The sequence below is a fragment of the Ichthyophthirius multifiliis genome (genome assembly GCF_000220395.1).
Source record: "Ichthyophthirius multifiliis unplaced genomic scaffold scaff_1120509250716, whole genome shotgun sequence".
Taxonomy (NCBI): Eukaryota; Ciliophora; class Oligohymenophorea; order Hymenostomatida; genus Ichthyophthirius; species Ichthyophthirius multifiliis.
In genome coordinates this window covers 68,413-95,990 of record NW_004086499.1, presented here as the reverse complement: position 1 = coordinate 95,990, position 27,578 = coordinate 68,413, and the positions used below count along the sequence as shown (strand labels likewise).

General features: G+C 15.4%; 6 protein-coding genes across 6 annotated transcripts, besides 57 other annotated features; 2 read left to right on the top strand and 4 right to left on the bottom strand. All coding sequences in view use genetic code 6, as the record gives it.

Moving 5' to 3' along the window:
• Positions 1 to 403: 403 nt before the first annotated feature.
• On the bottom strand, positions 404 to 3,981 carry IMG5_091080 (hypothetical protein; the record flags this gene model as incomplete). Its single annotated transcript, XM_004035697.1, has 4 exons — positions 404 to 445; positions 692 to 1,035; positions 2,457 to 2,568; positions 3,955 to 3,981. The coding sequence occupies 4 exons, from the start codon at positions 3,979 to 3,981 to the stop codon at positions 404 to 406; spliced, it is 525 nt and encodes a 174-aa protein (XP_004035745.1).
• Positions 2,001 to 2,043: a microsatellite.
• Positions 2,008 to 2,058: a microsatellite.
• Positions 2,175 to 2,231: a microsatellite.
• Positions 3,064 to 3,133: a microsatellite.
• Positions 3,234 to 3,284: a microsatellite.
• Positions 3,238 to 3,282: a microsatellite.
• Positions 3,403 to 3,464: a microsatellite.
• Positions 3,775 to 3,824: a microsatellite.
• Positions 3,778 to 3,852: a microsatellite.
• A 126-nt stretch (positions 3,982 to 4,107) lies between the features above and the next one.
• Positions 4,108 to 4,686, top strand: IMG5_091070 (hypothetical protein; the record flags this gene model as incomplete). Its single annotated transcript, XM_004035696.1, has 2 exons — positions 4,108 to 4,610; positions 4,680 to 4,686. 2 exons carry the CDS (start codon positions 4,108 to 4,110, stop codon positions 4,684 to 4,686), a joined length of 510 nt encoding a protein of 169 aa, XP_004035744.1.
• Positions 4,687 to 5,642: 956 nt separating this feature from the next.
• Positions 5,643 to 5,673: a microsatellite.
• An 847-nt stretch (positions 5,674 to 6,520) lies between these two features.
• Positions 6,521 to 6,565: a microsatellite.
• A 584-nt stretch (positions 6,566 to 7,149) lies between these two features.
• Positions 7,150 to 7,230: a microsatellite.
• Positions 7,184 to 7,228: a microsatellite.
• An 80-nt stretch (positions 7,231 to 7,310) lies between the features above and the next one.
• On the top strand, positions 7,311 to 9,745 carry IMG5_091060 (hypothetical protein). The gene has a single exon (XM_004035695.1). The coding sequence runs from the start codon at positions 7,385 to 7,387 to the stop codon at positions 9,515 to 9,517; it is 2,133 nt and encodes a 710-aa protein (XP_004035743.1). The 5' UTR covers positions 7,311 to 7,384; the 3' UTR covers positions 9,518 to 9,745.
• An 18-nt stretch (positions 9,746 to 9,763) lies between these two features.
• Positions 9,764 to 9,801: a microsatellite.
• A 462-nt stretch (positions 9,802 to 10,263) lies between these two features.
• Positions 10,264 to 10,305: a microsatellite.
• A 999-nt stretch (positions 10,306 to 11,304) lies between these two features.
• Positions 11,305 to 11,382: a microsatellite.
• Positions 11,383 to 11,576: 194 nt separating this feature from the next.
• Positions 11,577 to 11,601: a microsatellite.
• A 136-nt stretch (positions 11,602 to 11,737) lies between these two features.
• Positions 11,738 to 11,822: a microsatellite.
• Positions 11,823 to 11,850: 28 nt separating this feature from the next.
• Positions 11,851 to 11,902: a microsatellite.
• Positions 11,903 to 12,009: 107 nt separating this feature from the next.
• Positions 12,010 to 12,064: a microsatellite.
• Positions 12,065 to 12,083: 19 nt separating this feature from the next.
• Positions 12,084 to 12,122: a microsatellite.
• Positions 12,123 to 12,847: 725 nt separating this feature from the next.
• Positions 12,848 to 12,891: a microsatellite.
• A 69-nt stretch (positions 12,892 to 12,960) lies between these two features.
• Positions 12,961 to 12,993: a microsatellite.
• Positions 12,994 to 13,702: 709 nt separating this feature from the next.
• Positions 13,703 to 13,780: a microsatellite.
• Positions 13,781 to 14,077: 297 nt separating this feature from the next.
• Positions 14,078 to 14,532, bottom strand: IMG5_091050 (hypothetical protein; the record flags this gene model as incomplete). The annotated part of the gene is made up of 1 exon (XM_004035694.1): positions 14,078 to 14,532. One exon carries the CDS (start codon positions 14,530 to 14,532, stop codon positions 14,125 to 14,127), a length of 408 nt encoding a protein of 135 aa, XP_004035742.1. The 3' UTR covers positions 14,078 to 14,124.
• Positions 14,533 to 14,612: 80 nt separating this feature from the next.
• Positions 14,613 to 14,650: a microsatellite.
• Positions 14,651 to 14,652: 2 nt separating this feature from the next.
• Positions 14,653 to 14,686: a microsatellite.
• Positions 14,653 to 14,704: a microsatellite.
• Positions 14,705 to 15,139: 435 nt separating this feature from the next.
• Positions 15,140 to 15,190: a microsatellite.
• A 557-nt stretch (positions 15,191 to 15,747) lies between these two features.
• Positions 15,748 to 15,787: a microsatellite.
• Positions 15,788 to 16,620: 833 nt separating this feature from the next.
• Positions 16,621 to 16,715: a microsatellite.
• Positions 16,669 to 16,834: a microsatellite.
• Positions 16,711 to 16,787: a microsatellite.
• Positions 16,722 to 16,787: a microsatellite.
• Positions 16,744 to 16,834: a microsatellite.
• Positions 16,757 to 16,786: a microsatellite.
• Positions 16,760 to 16,826: a microsatellite.
• Positions 16,760 to 16,834: a microsatellite.
• A 57-nt stretch (positions 16,835 to 16,891) lies between these two features.
• Positions 16,892 to 16,932: a microsatellite.
• Positions 16,933 to 16,946: 14 nt separating this feature from the next.
• Positions 16,947 to 20,294, bottom strand: IMG5_091040 (peptidase s45 penicillin amidase, putative; the record flags this gene model as incomplete). The annotated part of the gene is made up of 9 exons (XM_004035693.1): positions 19,986 to 20,294; positions 19,695 to 19,892; positions 19,344 to 19,636; positions 18,898 to 19,026; positions 18,482 to 18,856; positions 18,195 to 18,437; positions 17,737 to 18,148; positions 17,456 to 17,660; positions 16,947 to 17,345 (listed from the first exon to the last, which is right to left on the bottom strand). The coding sequence occupies exons 1-9, from the start codon at positions 20,288 to 20,290 to the stop codon at positions 16,947 to 16,949; spliced, it is 2,559 nt and encodes an 852-aa protein (XP_004035741.1). The 5' UTR covers positions 20,291 to 20,294.
• Positions 17,355 to 17,454: a microsatellite.
• Positions 17,368 to 17,424: a microsatellite.
• Positions 19,034 to 19,123: a microsatellite.
• Positions 19,254 to 19,327: a microsatellite.
• Positions 19,256 to 19,329: a microsatellite.
• Positions 19,265 to 19,327: a microsatellite.
• Positions 19,894 to 19,971: a microsatellite.
• A 477-nt stretch (positions 20,295 to 20,771) lies between the features above and the next one.
• Positions 20,772 to 20,814: a microsatellite.
• A 128-nt stretch (positions 20,815 to 20,942) lies between these two features.
• Positions 20,943 to 21,019: a microsatellite.
• Positions 20,947 to 21,018: a microsatellite.
• Positions 20,953 to 21,019: a microsatellite.
• Positions 21,020 to 21,340: 321 nt separating this feature from the next.
• Positions 21,341 to 21,388: a microsatellite.
• A 1,582-nt stretch (positions 21,389 to 22,970) lies between these two features.
• Positions 22,971 to 23,089: a microsatellite.
• Positions 22,993 to 23,035: a microsatellite.
• A 968-nt stretch (positions 23,090 to 24,057) lies between the features above and the next one.
• Positions 24,058 to 24,098: a microsatellite.
• Positions 24,099 to 24,173: 75 nt separating this feature from the next.
• Positions 24,174 to 24,205: a microsatellite.
• A 429-nt stretch (positions 24,206 to 24,634) lies between these two features.
• On the bottom strand, positions 24,635 to 27,303 carry IMG5_091030 (hypothetical protein; the record flags this gene model as incomplete). Its single annotated transcript, XM_004035692.1, has 9 exons — positions 24,635 to 24,654; positions 24,751 to 24,819; positions 24,879 to 25,014; positions 25,059 to 25,276; positions 25,451 to 25,616; positions 25,661 to 25,719; positions 26,263 to 26,285; positions 26,753 to 27,026; positions 27,246 to 27,303. The coding sequence occupies 9 exons, from the start codon at positions 27,301 to 27,303 to the stop codon at positions 24,635 to 24,637; spliced, it is 1,023 nt and encodes a 340-aa protein (XP_004035740.1).
• Positions 25,297 to 25,363: a microsatellite.
• Positions 25,297 to 25,372: a microsatellite.
• Positions 26,511 to 26,576: a microsatellite.
• Positions 27,304 to 27,578: the final 275 nt, after the last annotated feature.

The window sequence follows — 27,578 nt, the reverse complement described above, 5'->3', positions numbered from 1 at the left end:
ATAGATGTATAAAAATGTATTTTAAAATTTTTATTTTAATATATAACGATATATATATATATATATATATATGTTATTTATTTTATTTTTTCAAACGAAAAAAAACAAACAAACAAATATTAAATATATAAGTATATAAGTATAAATTTCTCATGATTTATAAATTTTAACAATATCAAAAATTTTAGTTCTACATATAGGACATTCTTTTAAATTTTTAGAACATTTAATACAAACACTATTATGTCTACAAGGTTAAAATACTACATCTCTTTCATTACTAAAACAAATAATGCATTAATTATTATCTAATACCTCATTTTATATGTCTTTTCCATCGATTTTACAATTATATGAACTAGTAGTCCCTATTTTAAATGTAGTCCCATTTTCAAGTAAATATTCAGAGCTTTATTATTATTCTTTACTTAATCTTAACCAAGATCTTATATTTATATATAAGTAAATATTTATTTTAATTTTGTTTTACCCATTTGTTGATCCATTATCCTCTAAAATAAATTATTTATTAATATAAAATATTTTAGCATGTATATTTGATAAATGATGGTCTTCTATAAAATTAATTTTATTTGTATTTTTTCTTCCAATAGACAAATAATCATCTTAATTTAAAAATTTAAACTTTCATTTATATTTATTTAAAACAATAAAATAAAAATAAAAATACTTCATAAGGATATTAAGAAACATTAATCCCTTCAATAATAAGAAGTTATAATAGCCCATCTTTAGCTTTAATTATTTCAAATTAATTAGATCCCAATTCGATAATCATCCCAACTTTAAGGTTAACTTTGTCTTTAATTTTAATAAAAGAACCTGTAGTTGACCCTACGTCTTTAATATAGAACTACTAATCTATAAAAACAATTTCAGCATGAAATCGAGATATAGATTCTTCCAAAATCAATATTTAATTTGTGGAGTGTCTTCCTATTTTTCCTCCTTCTTCTTTAATACAAAAAAAGTTAGCTTATATTTTTTCGACGGGCTCTATAATGAGGATTATTTCTTTTTTATATAAATTTTATTTATTATCTATATTTATTTATTCTATTTCCATTTTTTAAAAATCTTAGTTTTAAAAACGTCCTGAAAAATTCATTGTTTCATTAATATTATTATGTGTTCCGATAAAGTTGTTTTGTTATTCTTGATTTATAAATGATTCTCGATTATTTGATATTCTTGTATTGTCCAAGTTTTATATTTATTATGATTTATTAATTTCTATACTTTGTTTTAGTTGTTTTTTCTCTTTTTAATTTATTATATTTATAAAACTTATTTAATCATTTTCTTTTATTATTTTTTCTAAATAAAATGAATATTATTTTAGTCCATATTATAACCAATTTAATAACTTTTTTAAATGAATAGAATTGTTTATTTATAATTCTTATTTTAGTTCTTGTTTATTTAAAGATAATAAATATGAACCGTCTACTGAATTATTTTCTATTTTTTTTTTTTTTTTATGTTAGTTTAAAATTCTTTTTTTAATAATTTATTTACAAAAACTATTAAAGTATTTTTATAGACCGATAAATTCTAACCATTTTAAAACGTCTTAAATATCCCATTTTAAGGGATCTTTAGGTAATATATGTTATAGTTTTTCGAAATCCATTTTATATTTAAAATATGTCTGTTTGCTTATATATTTTTATTTTTAGTTTGTTTGCTATTTAAATTAAAAATTATAATATTTATTTAAATTAAAATTAAAAAAAAAAAATTTTATTAAATTTTAAAAAAACAGTAAGTGAATATTATAAGATAAAATATATTAAATAAACATTATAAGGGAACTTTTAGATATAAAATATACATTAAAAAGAAAAGAAAATATTTAAAAATATTAAAAACATGATAATTAAAAATTAAAATGTAATAATTTTATAAAATATTTATATAAATATTGTAATAATTTAATTTTGAGATTTAAATTATTTAATATTTTTTTTTAAAGTAAATAAAAAAAAAAGTATTAAATAATAAAAGTTTTAAAAAATAAAATAAATAAAAATTTTATAGAAAAAAAACTAAAATATATAAAAACAAAAGAATATTTCAATAAAATTTTTTATAATGATATAATAAAAAATGTTAAATAAAAATATATTTGATTAAAATAATAAAAAAACACTATAAAAATAATAATAATAATATAATAATAATAATAATAATAATAATAATAATAATAAAATTTCTTTTAATAATAATAAAAATAAAAAATATAAATTTATATTATAATTTATATTTACTATTTAATGTATTTTTTTTATTAAGCATTTTTCATTATTCATTTTTAAAATAGATAATTTTTTTTTAATTACATACGATTTTATTTCATTAATATTTTTAAATTTAATTTATTTAATTCTTTTTTATTTTATTTATTATTTCATCCTTTTTTATTAATAATTTACTGCCATATTTAATTATATCATAAAATTAATTTCTAAAAGGTAAAACAAAGGCATGATAATGTAAATGATAAATTGAAATTTAAGGTGGTTAATGATATCCGAATCTATATTCCTAAAATTAAAATATATATGAATAATAAATAAGATTTTATATAAATTAAAAAAATATTCTTAAAATTTATTTTATATACTTTGTTAGGGTGTGTTTTTTATAATAGTATTTATGCTGCTTTATGAATTTGTTCAACTAATATTATGTCTTCATTTTTTAAATTATTTATAGTTTCTATATGCTTTATTGGACAAATTAAAATATGCTTTTAACATGTCGCATCATCAATATCTTATAAAGCAAATAAGTTTATAAATTCAGGTCGATTTCTATCTTCTATAGGGATTATATTTTTTTCTGTATTTTTTTTAAATATATAACAAAATTCACAAAATTCTTACATTATAAAATATATAATTTTATTTTTTTATTATTTTAAAAAAGATTAATACAAATTAAATTTAACTTCTTTAATATTGAGAAAAATAATATATAAATTAAGTATAAATTTTGAAACAATTAAATAAAATAATATAATGAGGAATACTATTTATGAAAAAATATTTATAAAATAAAATAACATAATAATATAAATAAAAAATATTATAAAATATATATATAAAAAGTTTTAAACTTCTTATAAATGTTTAATAAATTTATTAAAACTATTTGATATTTAATTAATCATTTTAATTTATTATTTTATATATTTATATAATTTGATTTATAAAAAAAAATTAAAAAAAATATAATAAAAAAAAGAAAAAAATATAATATAAGTGATTATTTAAAATTATTTTTTTAAAATAAAAATAAAAAAAATATAAAATATTAAAGTTTTTAAGATATTATTAAACATTTCATAAAAAAAAAATTATGTTTTAATGACAATTAAAAAATAAATATTCTTATTTTAAAATATAAAAACAAATATTTTAATATTTAAATATAAAAATCATGCGATATATATTTTATATATATTTAATTTTTAAATTTCACTACATTTTAATATGTTTTTAAATAAAAAAAAAAAATAGTTAAATAAAAATTATAAAATAAAAAATATAATTTTTTTTAAGACTATTCTTAAAAAAATTGTAAAAAATATAATTAAAATAAAAAAATAAAAATTATATAAATAATTTTTTATTTAAATAAAGATAGTCATTATTTAATTTAAAAAAATGAATAATTTTAATATTTCTAAATAAAAAAATTATATTTAAATATAAAAATATTTGTAACAAAAAAAACAGATAATAATAAATATATATATATATATATATATATATATATATATAAATATATTTATATATTTTTATTTAATTAAATTAATATATTTATTTCTATTTTTCATATATGTATTTATAAATATTTCGAATAAAAATATTAAATATAATAAGAAAAAAACACTTTTTTTTAAAAAAAAATTTATAATTATTTTACTGTTTTAAATCCCTTATAAATAATCATAAAAATTTTTTAATAAATCTTCTCGATTAATAATAATAAAAATGGACAAGCAAAATATAATAGAATCTCCCTTAATTATGAAATAAATATAAGGTTATAATAAAAAAGACATATATATAAAAATAAATGAATATTCAAATAGATTATAATAATTTATCGATAACAAAATAAAACTAATAGCAAATTGAACATGATATGCTTAAGGAAAATATTTTAAGAAATTCAAATAAAAGTTAAATATTAGAATCTCCTTCTTATTAATTTAAAATGCCTTATAATCCTTATATTTTTACTCCAAACAGCAATAATAAGAATTTTATTTTTTAAAATTCTCCTTTTCCATTATAAATTTAAGCCACTCCAAATAATAATAATAATAATTTTATTTTTTAAAGCAAGAACAAAGAAAATATTCTCGAAAACTCACCAAATTTTTACAATCCTTAATAAAAAAATAGAGAATTTGCAGTTCCTAAAATGTATAGAAGTGCAAATAAACAAAATTTTACAAAATCAAATAATTTAATAGATTATGCAGCTAATATAATATCGAAATAGATATAAACAGAAGATAAAAATAAAAAAATAATAATTTAATAACCTAAATTTATCATAGAATTTAATGATAAGTATTTTTTTTTATTTTTTTTCCCTTACAATAAGAAAAAATATAAATACATTTTTTTATTTAAGTAAAGAATTTGAAGATTTTAAAGATAGTCCATATTATGAATAAATAATGAAAAAATTTGATTATTCTAATTGTACATTTTTATGTGAAATTAAGGATAAAAATTATACCCATTTCTAAAAATAATATTAAATGAAGCAAAGCTTTTAAGAAAACTAAAAATTAGATTAATTTTATACACCTTCATGTAAAAAAAGTAACATAATATAAGCTAAAATACCCATAAATACCTCCGAAATAAAAAATATTGAAAATACACCTCGTTTATCAACTAAAAAAAGTAAAAAAATAAACAAAGATTAATAAGAAAAAGAAGAAGATGAATAAAAGGGAAAAACAGTCATTTAAAATCAGAAAAAAGTATATAAATGAAAAGTAATTCTGAATAATAGTAATAATAATAATTGGAATAAGAATAAAAAAAGATTGCTGTAATTGTAAAAAAACTAAATGTTTAAAGTTATATTGTGAGTGTTTTTAAGCTAAAAACTATTGTGATGGATGTAATTGTTAAAATTGTTATAATATACCAAAATATGAATAATATAGAATAAAAGCTATGAAAATAATTACTGATAGAAATTGTAGTGGCTTTGAACCGAAAATTAACTTAGTAATATATTTATTAATTTTTTTATTTTTTTTATTATAATTTTCTAACAAAAATTTGAAAAGTAAATGGATGAATAATATGATAATTTTAGTGGTGTGAAAATACATAATAAGGGATGTAATTGCAAAAAAAGTGATTGTTAAAAAAAATATTGTGAATGCTTTTAAATGGGAGCTGTTTGTACGGAATTGTGTAAATGTAATAATTGCAAAAATTAGCATTTTTATCAAATTATTGCACCTCCTTAGAAATAAGATATGGGCTATTAGTATTTACCTACTTAAGGTAATGCTAGTTAGTAATAATATTTACTTTTGTATCCTTAGAGTTATTATAAATTTGGTTAATAGTAATGGGAATAATATTAATAATATTATTAATAATATTACTAAAATAATGATGAATAGGTAAGTGAAAATGATCATAATAATAATCAGGATAATATTTGAAACCGATTAATAATTTTTTTATATTTATAAATAATCAATTTAATATAAAATAATTTTATATTTATTTAAATATGATATTATTATTTATATTTATCTAGTATATTTTTAATTTAAATTTTACATCTTTTTTTTGTTTTATTTAATGAGAATAATTTATTTCATCTAATTTTAATTTATGAATAATAATAAAAATTTATTTATTGCTTTTTATTTAAAAAAAAAGTTAAAAATTATTTATGTTTATTTCTATTAAAAAACATAATGATTTCTTTAACAAATTTTAAAAATCAATAAAATTTAGTAAAAGTAACTATATAATTTTAAAAATTTTATTAAATTTAAACTTTATCACTATTTCTATTTTAAATAAAATAAATATGTTATATTTAATTCTAATTTTATTAATATTTTTTTTTTTCATATATATATTAATAATGATGTAATATATTATTATGGTTTAGCAATTTTCTTATATATTTTTAAAATATATTTAAATTATGTAATTTTTATTATACATTTTAAAATTTTTATAGACTTATATATTAACTTTGTAAATATTCTATTTCAGTTATTTTTTTTAGAAATATATAATAACAAGACTTTATTTTTTTAAATTTATATATTTTAAAAATCTAATTATATAAAATAAAGCTTATTTTTAAATATATTATCTCTTAAAAATATAGATTCTTATAATAAAATTTCTTAATATATAATATATAAAAAATAAAATAATTTTATATAGTAAATTTAATCCAAAATTTTTTATATAATATATTTTTATTTTGAAAAAAATTAATTATATATATGAAAGAACGAATTATTATATATTTGTTTCCCTTTAATAATAATAAACTAATAATATTCAATTAATTTTACTTTTAAAATCTGAAGTTTTGGATATATGATTATTAATTTTAAATATCTTTGATATATTTTCTATTGAATTTAAAATAATCTAATTGCTATTTCATGTTAATTAACTATATTTTTATATAAATTCATTTAAAACTTATTTTTTTTTTATAAATAATTTTAATTTGTTATATTTAATAATATGAAAATAAAATTATGATTTATATATATTTATAGTTAAATAATTAAATAAAAATGTTTCTTCTATATTTTATCCCTTTAATTCAAAATTTTATAGATACAATATAAAATTTTGTATTTAAGAAAAATAGAAATTTAATAAAACTCTAAAAAAAAAAGAATATATATTGTATATTTAAAAAAAGCTATTTTTATTTGTTTTTTTAACTTTACTAAAAAAAAAAAAATTAAATTAATTTTGATTTCAAAAAAAAAAAAAAGCAATTGGATATAAAGCTTAATATAAAAAAATTAATAAATATATAAGAATAAAAATTCTAGAACATTTAAATTTTATAATAATATAAATATTCTAGAAGAAAAAAAAAAAAAAAAACAATAAAAATAAGATATTTAAAAAAAGAATTAAAAAAAATTAAACAAAAAAATTAAAAAAAAAAAAAATCAAAATAGATTTGCCTTATACATACCTAATTTATAAATTATTTATACAAAAAAAAAAATATATATATATATAATTAAATTTAAAAAAAAAATTACTTAACTTTTTTAAAAAAAAAAACTAAAGACAAAAAAACAAAAAATCCAATAAAAATGACAACAACCGAACCCGAACATTTCGCTTTCGAAGCCGATATCTAACAATTGATGGGATTAATCATCAATACATTCTATTCTAATAAAGAAATTTTCTTAAGAGAGTTAATCTCTAACTCATCTGATGCCTTAGATAAGATCAGATACAAAAGTATCACTGATGCCGAAAGTGCCAGACTTGATATAGAACCAAACTTCAGAATTAGAGTCATCCCTGACAAAACTAACAATACTTTAACTATTTGGGATACCGGTATTGGTATGACTAAGAAAGAATTAATTAATAACTTAGGTACTATTGCCAAATCAGGAACTAAAGCTTTCATGGAAGCCTTATCTTCAGGTGCTGATATTTCCATGATTGGGCAATTTGGTGTTGGTTTTTACTCTGCTTATTTGGTAGCTGAGAGAGTCGAAGTTATTTCCAAATCTAATGATGATGATCATTAATATAGATGGGAATCTACTGCTGGAGGTACTTTTACAGTCGTAAATGATGATGAGAACCCTGAAAAACTTACCAGAGGTTCTAAAATTATTTTACACATGAAGAGTGATAACTTAGAATTTTTAGAAGAAAGAAGAATTAAGGATTTGATTAAAAAACACTCCGAATTTATCGCTTTCCCTATTGAACTTTACGTCGAAAAAACCGAAGAAAAAGAAGTTTCTGATGACGAAGAAGAGACTGCTGAAAAAGAAAAAAAAGAAGGAGATGAACCTGAAATTAAGGAAGAAAAAGACGAAAATAAGCCTAAAAAGAAGAAAAAAGTAAAATAAGTACACAGCGAATTCGAAGAATAGAACAAAAATAAGCCTCTATGGATGAGAAAACCAGAAGAAATAACAAAGGAAGAATACTCTGCCTTTTATAAATCACTCACAAACGATTGGGAAGATCATTTGGCTGTAAAATAATTCTCAGTCGAAGGTCAATTAGAATTTAAAGCTATTCTTTTTATCCCCAAGAGAGCTCCTTTTGATCTTTTTGAAACTAAAAAGAAGAAAAATAATATTAAACTTTATGTCAGAAGAGTGTTCATTATGGACGATTGTGAAGATATTATCCCTGAATATTTAAATTTCGTAAAGGGAGTAGTTGATTCTGAAGATTTGCCTTTAAATATTTCAAGAGAATTCCTCTAACATAATAAAATCTTGAAGGTTATCAAGAAAAACATCGTTAAAAAATGCCTTGATATGATTACCGAAGTTTCCGAAAACGAAGAAGAATTCAAAAAATTCTACGAATAATTCGGAAAAAACTTAAAATTGGGAATACATGAAGACTCAGCCAATAGATCTAAATTATCCGAATTCTTAAGATATCATTCATCTAAAAGTGCTGAAGAATTAACTACTTTAAAGGACTATGTAAGTAGAATGAAAGAAGGTCAAAAAGACATATATTTTATTACTGGAGAATCTAAAGCCTCTGTAGCTTAATCTCCTTTCGTAGAATCTTTAAAAAAGAGAGGATATGAAGTCCTTTATATGATTGATCCTATTGATGAATACGTAATTTAACAATTAAAGGAATTCGATGGAAAAAAACTCAAAAATTGTACCAAAGAAGGACTCGAATTAGAATAAACTGAAGACGAAAAGAAATAACTTGAAGAAAAAAAAGCTTCTTTTGAACCATTATGTAAATTAATCAAAGAAGTACTCGGAGATAAAGTAGAAAAAGTAGTTGTTGGCCAAAGATTAGATGAATCTCCTTGTGTTTTAGTTACTGGAGAATATGGATGGTCTGCTAATATGGAAAGAATTATGAGAGCTTAAGCTTTAAGAGATTCCGCTTAATCTACTTATATGATCTCGAAAAAAACTATGGAAATTAACCCTGATCATCCTATTGTTTAGGAACTTAAATCAAGATCAGACAAAGATAAAGCTGATAAAACCGTCAAAGATTTAGTCTGGTTATTATTTGATACTTCTTTATTAACTTCAGGTTTCTCATTAGATGAACCTACTCATTTTGCTAGTAGAATCCATAGAATGATTAAGTTAGGACTCTCTATTGATGATGATAAAATGGAAGAAGAAGTACCTGGTCTTGTTAAAGATGCTACTAATAATAATACTGATTAATAAGCTACTAATGCTATGGAAGATGTTGATTGAAGAGAGAAAATAGGTGTTTTTTTTATAAAGAAAAAAAAGGTTTTAGTACTTTTTTTTTCTTTCTTTCTCTCTCTATTATGTTTAATTAAAATACATTAGAATTATATTATTTGGTTTTTTTATATATAATTTTTTTTCTCTTGTATTTTTATTTATTTTTTTATGTTTGCTTTTTTTGCACTTTTTTAAGTAGTTTTAAAGTCTTTTTTATATATAGATTTCATTATTATAGTTTTAAAATATTAGATATATATATATATATATTTATATATATATATATATATTTTTTTTTTTATAAACCATTAAATATATATTATATACATATTTAAAAGATGTTTAATATTTATAAGCCATTTTTTTATTTTATAATGTAATTTTATTTAAAAAAAAAAAAAATGTTAAAATTTTTCAATCAAGATGTAAATTTTAAATATTACTTTCTTTAAAAAAAAAAAAAAACACATTTTAAATATTTGCTTTTTTTATTAAACAAAGGGAGTAAATATAAAGAAAAAAATAAAATATATAATAATAATAAATATAATTTTAGATTAAGAAAATTATATAATTTAAAATTTAAATATTGTTAACTTTTTTTTTTTTGTAAAAAAAATATCTTCTTTAATTTAATTACAAATGTAATTAATTTATAAAATAAAAAATATATCTATACATTTATTTATTAATAAATAAAAATATATTTTTTAATATATATTATTAAAAGATAATTATCATTTTAAAAAATAATTATTACTATTATACTCATTATTAGTATTAATATTATTATTTTTATCAATCTTATTATTTGTTCAAATTTATTTAAGTTTTAAAATTTTATGTATTTTAATTTGTAAAAGAATATTTTTTTAATTATTATTTAATAATATGTTATTATCTATTATCTTTATTATTATTTTAATTTTTCTAATTATATAAGACTTCATTATTTAAATCTAAATTTAAAATATAGTGTTTAAAAAAATTTCTTTTATAATTTTATTTTATTAAGAAGTTGTAGATATTCTTTATAATTATTATTCAGTGAACTATTTTTTATTTAAAACAGATAAATAAATTTAAATTTAATTAAATACTATAGTATTTCCACATTGATTTTATTAATATTTAAATTTTAGAAAAAAGAAAGCTTATTAATGTCATTTTTAGAATTTCTTATATATTTAAAAATATATTCAATATATTTTAATATAATATCATATAATTATTATTTATATTTTTTTATTTTTTTTTTTTTATATATTTAATAATAAAATTGCCATTATAATTAATTTACAATACACTTGTTAATATATTTTTTAAAAAAATTAGATAATTTTCGATAATTTTTTTATATTCAATATAATATAATAAAAAATTTATTATATAAACTTTATAATCTTAATATATATATATGTTTAGTGTTAATATTATTATTTTTGATAATTAATTCTTGAATTTTCTAATTGTATTGCTTTTAATATAATGTATTGAAAATATTCTTAAAAAAACATTATATATATAAAATATTTAATTATCCTATATATTTATTATTATTTCATAAAATCTTATGAAGTATAATATAAATAATCAAATAAGATTATATAATAAATAATTATATATAAAATTAAAAAAAAATAAACTTTTAAATATATAATCTTTAAATTTAAATATGTTTATAATAAAATTTTGGTTTTTTTATATTATATAATATATATTTTTTTAATGTATAGTCTTAATATTCTTCAGATTAAAAAATAAATATTCTTAATAAATAATATTAATATAAATATTATTATTTTTATTATAATTTTATAATTATTATTATAATTATTATTATTATTATTATTATTATTATTATTATTATTTTTTTTCTAATATGTTTCTCATTTAATCTTTTTTTATTTCAATATTAAATAATTTTTTTTAATTTTTTTGAAGCAAACACTTATTTGACATTTTAGCAAATAAATTTATTTAATTTTATTTTTATTTTATATATTCTATTTTTCTATAAATATACACATATATTCTTTAATACTTTTTGGGAGTTAATTTTTTTAAATTTTTTTATAAAATTTTTTTATGAGTTTATTTTATTTATTCTTTATATTTTTTATATTTAATTATTGAGAAATATTTATTTTTTGATTAATGTATTAATAAATATATTTCATTTATATTTTATATTAACATATTCATATATTAAATAAAAATATCTAGTATATATATAAATATATATTTATTTTTATATTATTTTTAATTATTTGATATATATATATATATATTTATATATATATACATATATCTTATATTATTTTTAATGTATTATTTAATTTTATTTTTTGTATTCATTTTATTCTGTTTATTCATTTTTATTTATTTATTTTCTTAAAATTATTAAGATTTGTTTGAAAGATTTTTATTTTGTATATTTATTTAAACCTTTAATATTTTATTTTTCATTATAAAATAATACAAAATTATTTAAAAATAAAAAAATTAAATTTATTTAAAATAAAATTAAATTAATTGTAAAAAAATATTAAAATTAATTATTGTAATATAAAAAATTTATTAAATAAAATATATTAAATACAAATTATATAAAAAAAACAATTAGAAATTTTATTATTAATAAAAAAATTATATAAAAACAAAAAATTAATTTATTTTATTATAGATCTAATTCATCACCTTTAAAGTTTTAAAAAAACTATGCAATATTATAAAACAGATATTTCTTCTTAATAAATATATTTTTTAAATAATTTCTTATATATTACTTACTAATTATTTAAAGATTTAAAGAAAAATTTTGTTTATTTATATATTTTATAAATTTATTATTAAACAGTTGAAAAAAATTTTAAAAAATAAAAAATTAAAAAATAATAAACCATTTATTTTTTAATAAAAAACATATTTTTTTTCATAAATAATAGTATTTAAATTTAACTAAAATAATTATAAATACTCACATTTTTATTCTAACATTGTCACTATTACTTTAATTTATTTTTAACTTTAAGAAAAATTGGTTTTTAATTTAAACTTTTTTTCTATTAAAAATGGCTCGTTTTTAAGCATTATACATATAATTGACTATTTTATTTCTTCACTGCATTTAAATTTATATTTTAAAAATTTCGAAATCATTCATTTAAAACAAATATTAATAAAAATTTTATAATAGCATAAAATTAATATTCGAAAAGTTTATCATGTAATTTATTTTACTTATTAATTAGTTTAGCGTATACCTAATTTATTTTCATATATATATAACAGTAAACTTATTAAAAAATAGTTTAAATAGATTATTCTAAATATATAAATTTTAATTATTTATTTACATAAATTTTGAATATTATTTATAGATTAATAATTATCCTCAAAATTATTACTTAATAATAAATATGTTTTTCTAAATTTTAATAAAGAGTATATGTATATATAAATAATATTTATATATAAATTTTTTTAAAATTCAATTATATGTAAAGTAGAAAAAATAGAATTTTTTTTTTAAATCAAAAAAAATAAAAAATAAAAAATTTTAAACATTATAAATTTAATTATATATTATTATTTTTTTATAATAAAAAAAAAATGTTTTCTATTTTTGGTCGATAAGATGATATGAATTTAATTTATTAAAATAATTAAAATGACAATTAGAAAGGATGTATTTATTTAGGAGACATATATGCAGCCCGAAATATAATAATAGATAATAAATTTAATATAAAATCTGTATTAACAGTAGCAAGTTATACAAATTTAAATTACGATCCAATTAAAATTAAATAGAAAATTATTGAAGCTGAAGATATGCCAACTTTTAGTTTAAAACCTTTTTTTAATGAAGGAATTGAATTTATTGAAAAATAGTTAAATGAAGGAAATGTGCTTGTTCATTGTTTTGCTGGAATTTCTAGAAGTACAACTTTACTTTGTGCTTATCTTATGAAAAGTAAAAAATGGAGTCTTGATAAAACTTTAATTTTTATTAAATAAAAGAGATAAATTGCTAATCCAAACGCTGGATTTATGGGATAATTAAGATAGTTTGAAAAAGAATTATAAATTAGCAATGAAAATTGAAATAAATATATAATCTTTTTTTTGTTTTATGGTTATTTTTATAGATAAATATTATATATGTTTTAAAGTAAAAGATTTAAATATATATTTTTTTTTATTTTTTATATATAAAGTATTATTTATATAACTTTTTTATATTATTTATTTAAAAGTTTATTTTTTTAAATAATGTAAAAGAATTGTGTATTAAGTATATTTTATTAAAATACATAAAATAATATAATTCGATTTAAACATTTAATATATTTTTCCAAATGTTTTTTATAAAAAAAAAACATATTTATAAATGTTTTTTTTTTAAAAAAATTAAAATAAAATATGTATAATATAAGAAGATTATTTTAAAGTAAAAAAAAACTAAATAATATTTCTTTTTTCTTGTTTTATATAAAAAAAAAATTAAACTAATCTGAAAATAAAGCAAAAAAAAAAAAAAAAAAAAAATATTTTTTGTTTTTTGTCTTTTTATTTTTATAGATTAATAAAATTAATATATATTAAAATCATTCGAAATCTTAACCACATCCAGGTTATTTTTCAAAACAGAAAAAGTTATGATTCCATCTACCTAATTTGGTACCTTAATTTCTATAATTTTCATAAAATACATGACCATATGGTTAACGAGAAACATCTAATCTAGATTTATGTGAATCACCATAAACTTTACTTCTTACCCATGCATCAATTCCTAATAGTAATAATCCGATTCCAACCCCATATGTTGCATAAACTAATCCAGTTAAATTTAAAAAATTTCCAATCTATTTTTGCTTATAAGCTTTCCACCATAATTATGAACCTTTAGGTTAATTAATAGAGTAATTTAAATCAAAAGGAACTCTATGATCTACAACTCTTCTTGAAAAATTGTATCTGTCTATAAATAAATTTTCTGTTTATTAAGACATATATTTTTAATCTTAAATTTTTTAATATTATTTTTTTATAAAGAAAAAAAAAAAAAAATATATAAATTTAATAAAAATAAATATATATATATATATATATATATATATATATATTATAAAATTTTTTATATTTTTTATTTTTTAATATTATTTTTCATTTAATTATTATTTTTTAAATAAAAAGCGTTTAATGTTTTTAAAAATAATATTATTATTGCTTTCTTTTATATTTTATTTATATTTTTTTTAAAATAATTTTTTTTTTATATAATATAAATATTGTATGAATTATTATATTATATTAATTTATCTTTTTATTATCTTATAGTCTACAATTACATTTATTGATTTAATTAATTATTTAAATATTTTTTATTAATGTAAAAAATATAATAATTTCAAGACCATCCATTTTAACTTCTTTAATATAAAATTTAAGTGAATTTTTTATTTTCAATACTTAATTAATTAATTTTCATTTACAAATCGTGAATAATTTTTTCTTAACATAAATTTGTACCCGAATTACTTCCATACTATCTTTATTAATTTATACTAATTTCATTTTCATTTTACTATATTCTTTATTACAGATTATTTTATTTTATTAATTCTTTTAATTATATATCTTATTTTTTAATAATATTATTTAATTTTTCTATATTTTTTTAATTTTTATTGTTTTCTTCCTATATGAAATTTTAAAGTTGACTTATTTATTGTTATAATTCTTCGCATTTATGAATAGATTAATTTAATTGTTAGTTAAACTATTATTTCTATTCTAATAAAATATACTCTTTATTTTAAATAATTTCTATTTATTATTTTAATTATGCGTTATTGCATTTTTCTTAGTTTATTTTTTAATTTAAATCATGGTATTTTTACTTTAATAGATTATAATTTTAAAAATCTTAGTTTTAATTTTAAAATTAAAGTTTAAATTAACCATTATAATCATGCTAGCTTTAAATTAAAATTATTTAATTTTGTAATTCAATTAATTTTTTATTTAATAAATCTATTTTGTTTTCATAAAAATTCTTTTCTTATTGTAATTTTTCATAAAATAAGTTCTCTTTTTCTTTAAAATTTTCGTTCATTTTATTTATTTATAAATTATTTTATTAATTTAATTATTCTTTATAATATTCTAATTCTTTTATTTAGTTTCTATTTATATTTTCTAAAATTAAATTTTATTTAGTTTTGTCTTCTAATTAATATTTAAATTCTTCTATTAATTTTTAAAATTGGTGATTTATGTTTATTTTTATTTGTTATTTTTATAAAAAACATTATTAGCAAATTTCACTTGGTTCTTAAAAACTTATATTTGTATTGTTATTTTCAGTTGATAGAAATTATTATTTATTCTCCATTATTGAATATTATTATTTATTATGTTAAATTATTTTTTTATTTGGGATTATAATTTCGCTTGCTTTATTTGTATGTAAAGAATTCGATTGGTATTTTTTCAAATAATCTTAATTTCGCTTATTTAATAATAAGTTTATTTCATGATTTTAATTTTTTTAATTCATATAATATAAATCAAATGAAGAGATTTTCGTATTTTAATTGTTATTAATTATTTTATTATTTGTGTTTTAAACAGATAAATAATTACATTTTAATTTGTTTATGTTTATTTGATCCACTGATTATTTATTATATTGTTTCTGTTTATATCTATTTTAACTAAAGGACTATTATGTATTGGTTAAAATACTTTATTATTAATTATTATTTTCGAATTCGGTTAAATCTTATAATGGACTCAACAAATAATTTATTTTATTTTATACTTCTAATCTTAATAAATCTATTTATTAACTAGGCTATTTTTAATATATTATATTATCATTAAATTTTAATGATTAAAATAAATATTTTTAATTCTTTTAAAGTTTTTATTATTATGAACAATCGATTTTATATTAAAGATAATTTTATTCAATATTATCGTTAATTTTTTTTATATTAGCAGAAATCATTTTAATTAAAGAAATATGAAAATAATAAAAGGTAATAAATAATAAAATAAATGCATTAAATAATTAAAAATAAAAAATATATTTTAAAATAAAAATATAAATAAAAAGATTGAAAAATATTAATAAAATTAAAAAAAATATAATTAGAAAAATAAAAAATAAAAAATAAATAAAAATAAATATTAGATATAATTATAAAAAAAAATTTTAAATATATAATTATTTATAAATAAAATTTATAAATATAAATTAAATAATATAATATATATTTAAATATATAAAAATATAAATATATAAATTTATTTTATAGATATATATATATGTTTTTTATTTTAACTTATTTATCAATTTTTTTTTTATTTTTATTTAAAAATAAATTATTTATATTAATAATAAAATAAGATAGAAATATCATAAATCTTTTTTTTTATTTTCTTTATATTTTAAATCTTATGAATAATATTTATTTTTCTCGAAATTTTCGAACCCTCTTTACATATATAAATATTAAAAATTTTTATGGAGACTCATTTAATCATCATAATGCCCAGAGAATATATTTTCTGATACGCCAGCTTCTACTACCCAATAATCTTATTTATTATCATTCATATCAACAATCATTCTATAATTAGCTACATAAGAAGAATCAAAAGTATCATCTATCCAGTTTTAAAGAGAAACAGCAATAGTTCTTCTATTACCATAAATTTCTACTTTTCTATCGAAAATATGTCTTAGGAAATTCTTAGTAAAGGCTTAATGAGCTAGTATGTTTCTATGCATTTTTCCCCATTTCCATTCATTATGCTTTTATATTTTATATAAAATTTATATAATATATTATATATATATATATATATATATATATATATATATATATATATATTAACATATTTATTTATATATTAATTATATACGTCTGTTGTTTAAAATTTAGTATATAAGAAATCTTCTATTTAAGTAAAAGAATAAATAACATTATACAAACAACTAAATTTCGAGTTTTAATTTTCTTTATTTTTACACCATTTATAATCATAATTTGTATCTTCATTAGTACTCCATTATTTTATTTTTTTGAAATAGTAATTTTCAAATAGTAATCCCATAGTTATTGTTTTTCTATGAAAAATAAATAAATAATTATTATTAAAAGATTAAAATAAAAAAAGAACAATAAATAAAATAAAATAAAAACCTGTCTTTTTCTTAAGCATCGAATTCCATTAAACTCTTTTAACAAAACAAATACTCCCAACTCATAAAAATAGAAGCCTTGAAACTATCCAAACTTAAATTAGAATCCCAATCTTTTAAAAGATTAAGCATTTTTAATCCTTTTTAATATAATTTTTAATCATTTCCTAATACTTCCATTCCTTTTTTTTCATATAATTAAATTAAATGAGGTAAAATAAGTTAAGCATAAGAATCTACAGTATCTGATTGTATTCTTTTCATATCTTCAATGTCAAATTTTAAACCTTTATTAATATGTTCTTATATTAATTGATTAATTCTTAAAGCTCTAGAAGTTGATAATTAATTAACTGTTAAATGATTAAGTATATTATCACTAGCAAATCTATTATTAGCAGTTACAATATATCCTTATTTTGATAATAAAATATAATTGTATTTTTATTTTATTTTTACCTTTAGAAGGATTCATCATTTATGGATTTTCAGAAGAATTAGTAAATCTCAACCAGTCTTATTTTGAAGAAGTTCCATCTTTTAAAAATGCTCCTTCTGCACTATCTTCAATAATAGGTATTTTTCCATAACCAAAAAAGCCTATATCACCAGTCTTAGTAGCATAAACAATAGAAAGTGCAGGTCCAATCATTTATTTAAAAGCATTAACACATTATTATGTATTTTAAGATCTAGCCACGACTTTTATTTTTATTTTTAAATATTAATAATAAAAATAATAATACCTAAAATACTATCTACAAAATTACTACTTAATATTTAACCTATCCATACTAAAGATGCATCTACTCCAATTTCAGTTAAAGAAGTTTTAGATGTTTTATCAAATCTATTATTCAATATAGGACCTCTATGAGTTAATTTAACGTTATGTACATAAGGCTCATTTTGCCCCTTTATGTATATTAGTTCTTCTACTGTTTGTAATGGAATCCATTTGTTGTCTAGTAAATACTTATTGTCTTCTATTGTTTCTTTATATAAATCGGCTGTATCGGCATAAAGTACTGTTGTTCCCCAACTAAAAAATTCGGATCTTCCATTTTATATTAAAGGTACACCAGGTATAGATCCTCCGATTAATAAAATATTCTCAGATTCTTTAAAATTATAAATTATTTTATTTTTAATAAAAAATAACCTATTAATAATTCATTTTATATCCATTAAGTGGGTATCGAAGATTACAAATGTGGATCACTTGCAAGTAAAGGTTTTCCTGATTTTGTATGATTTCCATGTATTACCCAAGCATTACTTCCATTAGGACCTATTATTATATATATATATATATAAATATATATATATATATATATATATATATTTATATATATATAATATATTAACATATATATATGTATATATATTAATTTATTTTTTGTTTTAATATTTATTTATTTTATTTTACTGTTTTTAATAAAAAGTTAATCATTGAAAAAAATTTAAAAAAAAATATTAGTTTTATGTTTTATTTTATTATAATTAAATATTTAAAAAAAAAATATTAAATATATATATATATAAAAATGATTATATATATATATATATATATATATTAATATAAATATATAAACATTATTTATTTACCCATATATAATTCATTTAAAACATCTGCAATTTAAGAATCAATAAAATTTTGGTGTTTTTTATTATTTTATAGTTTTTTTTGATTAGAATTTAGATAGTTTTTGGTACTATTTCTTTAATATTTTTCATATAAATTATTATTTTTTAAATCTTAGTCATCCATAATTGTTACATCCACAAATTAAGAATCTGATATAGCTCCGGTTATTAATTAAGCTTCTTCAAATCCAAATTATTCAGCTAAATTACTTCTTATAGCTTCCCATACATAATCATAACCTAGAAGAAAAATCCTTTATTTTTATTGATAATTTTTATTTAATTTTTTATATTTTTTTATATTTATTTTACAATAATCTTTCTTATCCAATAACATCTTCTGGCCTATAATCTTACCAATCTTATTAAACTAGATAGAATTCTAAAGGCTTTATATTTAAAGAATTATAGTAATGATTAATACCATCGCAATAGGCTTATATGCATTATTTTTATTCACCTTATAATTTTTCGGCTATCTTTTTAGCTATTCTATGTATACCTACGGTTCTATATATATATATATATATATATATATAAATTTATATTTATTATTAAAAAAAATCATATATATATATATATATATATAAAGAGAATATAGACCTAAAAAATTTATCAATTTATAGTGATTTTTCTCCAGAAAGTAAACTTAGTTTGCCATTTATTAATTATTTTTTTATATGTATTTAAAATAGTCTATCTTAGCCATGTACAAAACCTTATCCAAAGCATACATCATTTAAAGTTTTGCCTTTTATATGTGGAATACCGTTATTATCTCTTCTAATGTTTATAGTTCCGTATTTAGCATTATTATGAGTAATTAATCCATTATAGTTAGGACGAAATAATAAATAAATAGAAAGTATAATTGAAAAAAAAATTATAAATATAAGCTTTAAAATCATATTTTTTATATTTAATTTAATTTTGTTTTGTTTTAAGATATTATATTTAAAAATTTATTGCATTTTATTAAATAAATTATATTTGATTAAATTTAAATTGTGGAAAATAAAAATTTTATATAAAAATAAATTTTATTTAATTTAATAGAAATAAATATAATTAATATCAATATTTATATTGAATTTAAACAATATTTTAGTCTTTGTATTATTTGAATATAAATATAAAATTATAAAAACTAATCCAATTTTTTTTTTTTTTTTAAGTAATATGTTCATAAAAAAATAGATATTATTTTTATTATAATATTAATAAATAATATCTTTTATTTATATAGAGACATTTTGAATAAATTATTAATTAAAAAAAAAAAAAAATCATTTTAATAAATAAATATAATATTTATTTACAAATAATGATTAAATAAATAATTTATAATCTTATAAGTTTATATATCAAATATAGAATTATAAACATAAGTTATATAATATTGTATTTATTAATATTTTAATTATTTAATATTAGACTAAACAAAATTAAACTAAATTTAAAAATATAAATAAAAACATTATTTTTATTTATAAAAAATTATAATAATAATAAAATTAATTAATTTAAATAATAATTTATTTTATATATTTAATTTTATATTAAATATTTGTTTATAAATAAAATATAATTATTATTTTTATAATATAAATTAAAAATATTTTTTTTAAATATAAATTTAGTGAATTAAATATAAATTTATTTTTTATTTATTAAAATTTTTTAAATTAAAACATAAATTAAATATATTTATGAGATTTTATTTATTAATAAATAATTATATTCTTTTATAATTTTGTAAATATAAAATTATATTATTATTAAATATTTAATTTATGTATAAATGATAATTAATATTAATATATTAAGTCAATATTAATATGTATTCATTATTAATATTTTAAATGTACTTTATATTATTTTTACAATTTTTTATTTATTAATATATTTAATATTTTAGATATTTTATTTCTTATCAAAATAAAATATTAAGTTATTTTAAAATTTACTATAAAAAAAAAAAAACTTAATTAAATAAAAAATAATTTTATTCTAAAATAAATTTATTATTATTTTTTTTTTAATGAAAACATTATAGAAAAATTAAAAATAAAAATAAAATAATAAATCAAAATAACAAAAATTTATTATATTTTCTTTATATTTACATTATATTATTAATTTATAAAATATTAATATTATTTATATTATCGCTTTTACTATTTTTAAAAAATAAAAATATACTATATTTATTCGTTTTATTGTACAATATTTATTTTTAATATCTTTTTAAAATACTTTATAATTAATATTTAAGAAGTATGTATATTTTCTTACTATAATATAAAAATTATTAATATATATGAGGATATTATTTAAACTAAAAACTTAAAAAGTAAAAATTTTTTAAAAATTATTAAATATATTTCAGTTTTTATTATTGAAAAGAATAAACTAAAGTGTTTTTATTTTGTATTTTTTTTAAAAAAAAAAATACTATAATATATTTAAATAAAAAAATTCAAAATAAAATATTAAAATATGTACTAAACTCCCCCTAAATCCAAAAAATAAAATTATTAAATTACTTCTTAATCCGAAACTTCCAACGAATAAATGAAATAATTATTTTATAAGATTTCTATATAAAAAAACGAGCATTAAAATAACAACATATTATGGACTTAAGAAGAATATGAATTATTAAATTCTTTGTCAGTTAAATTGATAAGAAATTGGTAGAAAATTTAATAGTATTTTTAGTAAAAAACTTTTAAATAATGTCATTATAGGTGGAGGAAAATTAATTTTGTCGAATGGACTAAAATCGAAGATTAAAAGTTGATAGCTTTAGTAGAAAAATATGGAAAAAAATGGAATAAAATATATAACTAGTTTCCTAATAGGACTATTAAGTAAATAAGGGAACGTTATTTAAATAAATTAGACCCGATGATTGATAATAACTAAGTTTGGAGTATTTAAGAAGAAGAAAATTTGTTAAATTTATATAAACTTTATGGACCTAAATGGTAGAAAATATCTTAATTAATGAAAAATAGATTTAAATATGTAATAAAAAATAAATATTTTAAGTTAATAAGAAATAAATCTCATTTAGAGTACAATAATAGTAACACTAATGCGTATGTTATTGAATAATAAAATATTATTTATAATGCTTTAATGAAAATTCAAGAAGCTTTAAAAATTATAATTCCTAGTAATAATAACAATTAAAATATATAATAATAATAAAATTAATAAATGATTAGTTTGTAAAATTAAATACCTTTAATATAATAAAATTTATGAAATTAATAAGAATAAATATTATAATTTAATTTATTATAATAGAATAATATTAATAATAACATTTTTTAAAATTAAAAATATATAAATACTTAAACTTTTGAGTATTAATATTAATATGAAACTAATAATAATATTAAATAATAGTTTTTATTTTAAAATAATGAACATTAAAATAATAATAATGATTTATAATTTAAAAAAATTATAAATAAATAATAAGCAACACAATTTAATACTAGTTTATGTTAAGATAGAAATAATAAAGAATAAAATTATTAATAAAAAATACTTGAATTAATAAAAGAAAGAAGTTATTAATAATAAATTAATGATAATGAAAATAATAAAATATATAAATTAAAATAGTAAAATTATATAAAAAATTAATAATAATAATAATAATAATAATAATAATAATAATAATAATAATAATATCTAATATATTTTCTAAATAATTAATTTTTAGTTATATATAATAAATAATAATAATAATAATAATAAATACATCCTATTTAATTTTATTTAGATAAATAATTGTCTTGATTTATAAATAAATTATAAAATTATTTAATAATTTTTATTTTTTTATATAAATATATGTTTATATTATTTTTATATTAATTTCTTTATAAAATATTTTTTTTATCATAAATATAAATTTTTGTTTGTATTTAAATAAATAAAATATTAACTAAAATAATAATTATTTATTGATATTTTTTTTTAAAAAAATATAGAAATAAAATTTAAATTAATTATATTCATAAATTTATTTTAAAATATATTGATATAAAAAATTTTCATTTTTAAAATTCTTTATTTATTAAAGATATTAAACTTTTACTTTCTTTAGTATTATAAATTTTTATTTTAGCCGATTTTTAAGCATTTTTTTCTTTATTTAAAAAACATAATCTAATTTAATTTTATTCAATATATATTTTAAATAAATCATTTAAAAAACTAACTGAACAAATAATAAATTTATTTTAACCAATTTTTCTTAAGGAATATAAATATCCTTTATCTATTAAAATATATCTTTAGGCACTTTAGAATATTTTTTCTATAAATCCTCGTAGTCTTTTTGGTTGTTTTTATATTTTTTGTAATAAACTTTCATTAAAGTTTATTTCTTGGCTTTTTTAAAATAATTAGTAGGTATTTTTACATTTCTTTTAATCTTAAGTGAATGAATAATGCTATAATTAATTTAATAAAGGAAATTATTTTTAAATATTTTCAAAAAAATTTTATTTATGTGAATCTAAAATTTCACTTTGGACAACTTTTTCTACAATTTCAATTTTAGAAGAAGGTTTTCTTTCATATTAAATTGATTTATTTTTGGTATGTTATGGACGTTTTTTTTTATTTTTTAAGGCTAATTTATTTCTGGTATTTTTTCTTTTCTTTTTCTTTTTCTTTTTCTTTTTCTTTTTCGATTTAATTATTATCTTCATCTATTTAAAATTACTATTTATTATGATTCATTTTTATAATAAATTATTTTAATTTTAAAAAAATAAAAAAATAAAAAAATAAAAAAAAGGGGGTTAATCTTATAATATATTTTATAATTTGGATATTTTTATCCAAAAATTTAATTTTATTTATTTTTATATGAAAAAAAAAAAAAAATGTGTATTAATTTCTTTTTATTAAAATTAAATTAAAATATTATATATATATATAACTATAATAAATATTTTAATCAATAACATTATCTAAAAAAATTCACAAAAAATAATCAGGAACTCTTCTATTTTCTTTCCCTCCTTCATCATTAGTAGCAGATTCATATTAAATACTTTAAAATTTAAGTATAGTTAAATAAACCAAAAAAAAAACAAAAATATAAAATATAAAAATTAATATACTAACTTAAATTCATATGTTCATCAATATCTAATATAGAACCTTAATTTCCACATCTGTAACAATAATTAGGGGCTGAAAAAATAGTAACGACAGATTTTTCATGGGTTTATTAATATCCCTTTTATTATATTATTTAAATAAAAATACAAAAAAACAAACAAAATTACTTCTAATATTAACTAATGTGCCCTTGCTATTTATTTTATATTGTTACTATGGTTGAATTATTCTGAAATATCTTATCCAAATGTATATCCCGCACCTCTAGGGGAAACACCCCATCCTATATAAAATAATTATATTAATATTCATAAATACAATATAATAAAAAAAAAAAAAAACCGGATCTTTCATCAGGGTCAGACCATAATAAATCACACATAGGACCTTCACTTGGTACATCTTAAATTCTTTCAATTTATCTAATATGATCTAAACTATCAATAAAAGGAGAGAGTCCTCCATGTAAACAAAAAAACTAATATTATAAATAATTATATATTTATTTATTATAAAAAAAACATGGCTTTCAATCATTGCTGTTAAAGGAAGAAACATAAAAGCATCTGTAAAATAATTCCATATATTATATGTAGCATATTTTCTCATACATTCATCGTAAAAACCATAACTTTATGTAATTTATCTACTTTCGTGATTCCCACGAAGAATTATTATTCTATCTTTATATCTAAGTTTTAATAAAAATAATAAAGTTATGCATTCAACACTATGATATCCTAATTTTTTTTAATTAAAAATATATAAATATAAAAATATTTATATATATATATATAAATATAAATATATTTATATATATATATATATATGTATATTAATCTAACATATATAGAAATTATAAATATAAATTTTTAGTTGCTAAGTTAAAACATATACATTTCAAAAAAATTCACCTCTATCAACGTAATCACCCATAAATAAATAATTTGTTTCAGGACAATTTCCAGCTATTTTAAAAAGTTCTAATAAATCATAAAATTACCCATGTATATCTCCACAAACAACAACTGGTACTTTTACGGGTAAAACGTTTTATTCATTTTTTAATATATCTTTTAACTTTTATATTTATATTTTTTTTTTTACAAATAAATTATTATTACTTATTCACATAAAATTTTTATTTCCTTTTCAGGAAGTAATTTCACTTTTTTCACATATTCTATTTAATTATCAATATTTTAAAATGACATATTTGTATTTTTTTTTTTTTTTTTATATATATATATATATTTTATTTGTATATTTTTTATTAAATATATAGAATAATATTTTTTTTTTATTTATAAAATAATTAAATCATATAATTAATTAATAATATTATCAATTTTATTTAAATTTTCTATAATGAATACGACCATGTTTTATGCCTAAAAATCCTAAAAAGAAAGTTGAAAACCAAATAAGGATAGAAAAAACATTTTTTAAAGATCCTTCTTAATTTAAATTAATAAAATTAAAGCTAAAAGTAAATAGAAAAGGTAATAAAATAATAAAAAAAAAAGCAGAAAATAAAAAATAATTATCGTAAATTTTTTAGATTTTCATACCATCTATTTACCCTGTGATTAACAAATTTAAAACTTGCTATATTTTTAAAAAAATATATATTTATTTGATATAAAAAAAAAAACTTATTTATATTCATCAAAAAAAGTGCCAAAAATATATCTTTTAATAGATTAAATATTATCATTGAATATACCATATATTGTTCTCTATCCAGTTCTATAAATTTATATAAATATATATACAAATAGTAAAATGCTATATATTTAATATTAATCTATATAAATTTATGTTTCTGAGAAAAAATTTAAAATATAGAATTTTAAATAAATATAAGAGATTAAAATATTAAAATTTTTTATATATATAAAAAATATTATTAATAAAAAAAAAATCATTAATATGAATATGAAAAACTATGAATATTAACATAAAAATAAAATAATATATATATATATATATATATATATATATATATATATATATATATATATATCTATTTATATATATTATTTTTAAACCTTGTTATATCTGTTTTTAAAGCATTTGTTCCTGTATATAAAATACTTATAGCATTTGCATTATTAGTCCATGCATCTTTTAATAGTTAATCAAATTCTATTGGTAATATATTAGAATCTGAATTCATAATTTTTTGTTTTTTAAAAATTTGTAAAATATTATACTTAGCAAATACACATTAAGTAACATTTGCCCTATCTAAGCAATCTAAGCAATTTACTCTTAGTATTCCTTTTTATTTATCCCCAGAATTTAATTTAAAATAGTGAATTTCGTCTAAACTAGCTTTTATTTTATCTATTATTTAATGTATTTATTAAGCACCTTCATAATGAAAATCATGCCAAAGAAAGTTTATTTTTTAAGATTCCTCAATATTGTATTTAAGGACTAGATTTTCATAATATAGACCTAAATTTAATTCATGGTTCTTCTTGTCTATAAGATTTATTATTTATATTTATTCAAAGGAAGAATTTTACATTTTTAAATCATTTATATGTTTTTTTAATATTTCCTTATTTTTTGTATCTTCTAGTATTATTTAAGGTTTAGGAACAGGCTCTATATTAGTTTTTTACACCCATTTAAAAGGCATAGAACCTCTAAATTATACAAAACTATATACATTATCATCAATTTTTAATATTTATTCACTTTCACAAGCATTTGATACGTTTCCGTCTTCATCAGAACCTCTAGATATAAATCTCATACCAAACCTTCTTTTATCTTTTCTTGTTATTAATGTATATGTGATTTTATTTGACTTTTATTTATATATATATATATATAATTTTTTATATTCATTATTTATTTTTTATTATACATTTATTATATGTTCGAATTATTAAATATAACCACATATAAAATTTTTTGTGCAAGATTTGAATTCTTTTTATTGGATATATTCGTTGTATATGTAATTTGTTCGAATTTAGTTTTAATTTTAGAGTGTATTTTCTAGTTTATAGTCTTCTGAAAAATAAA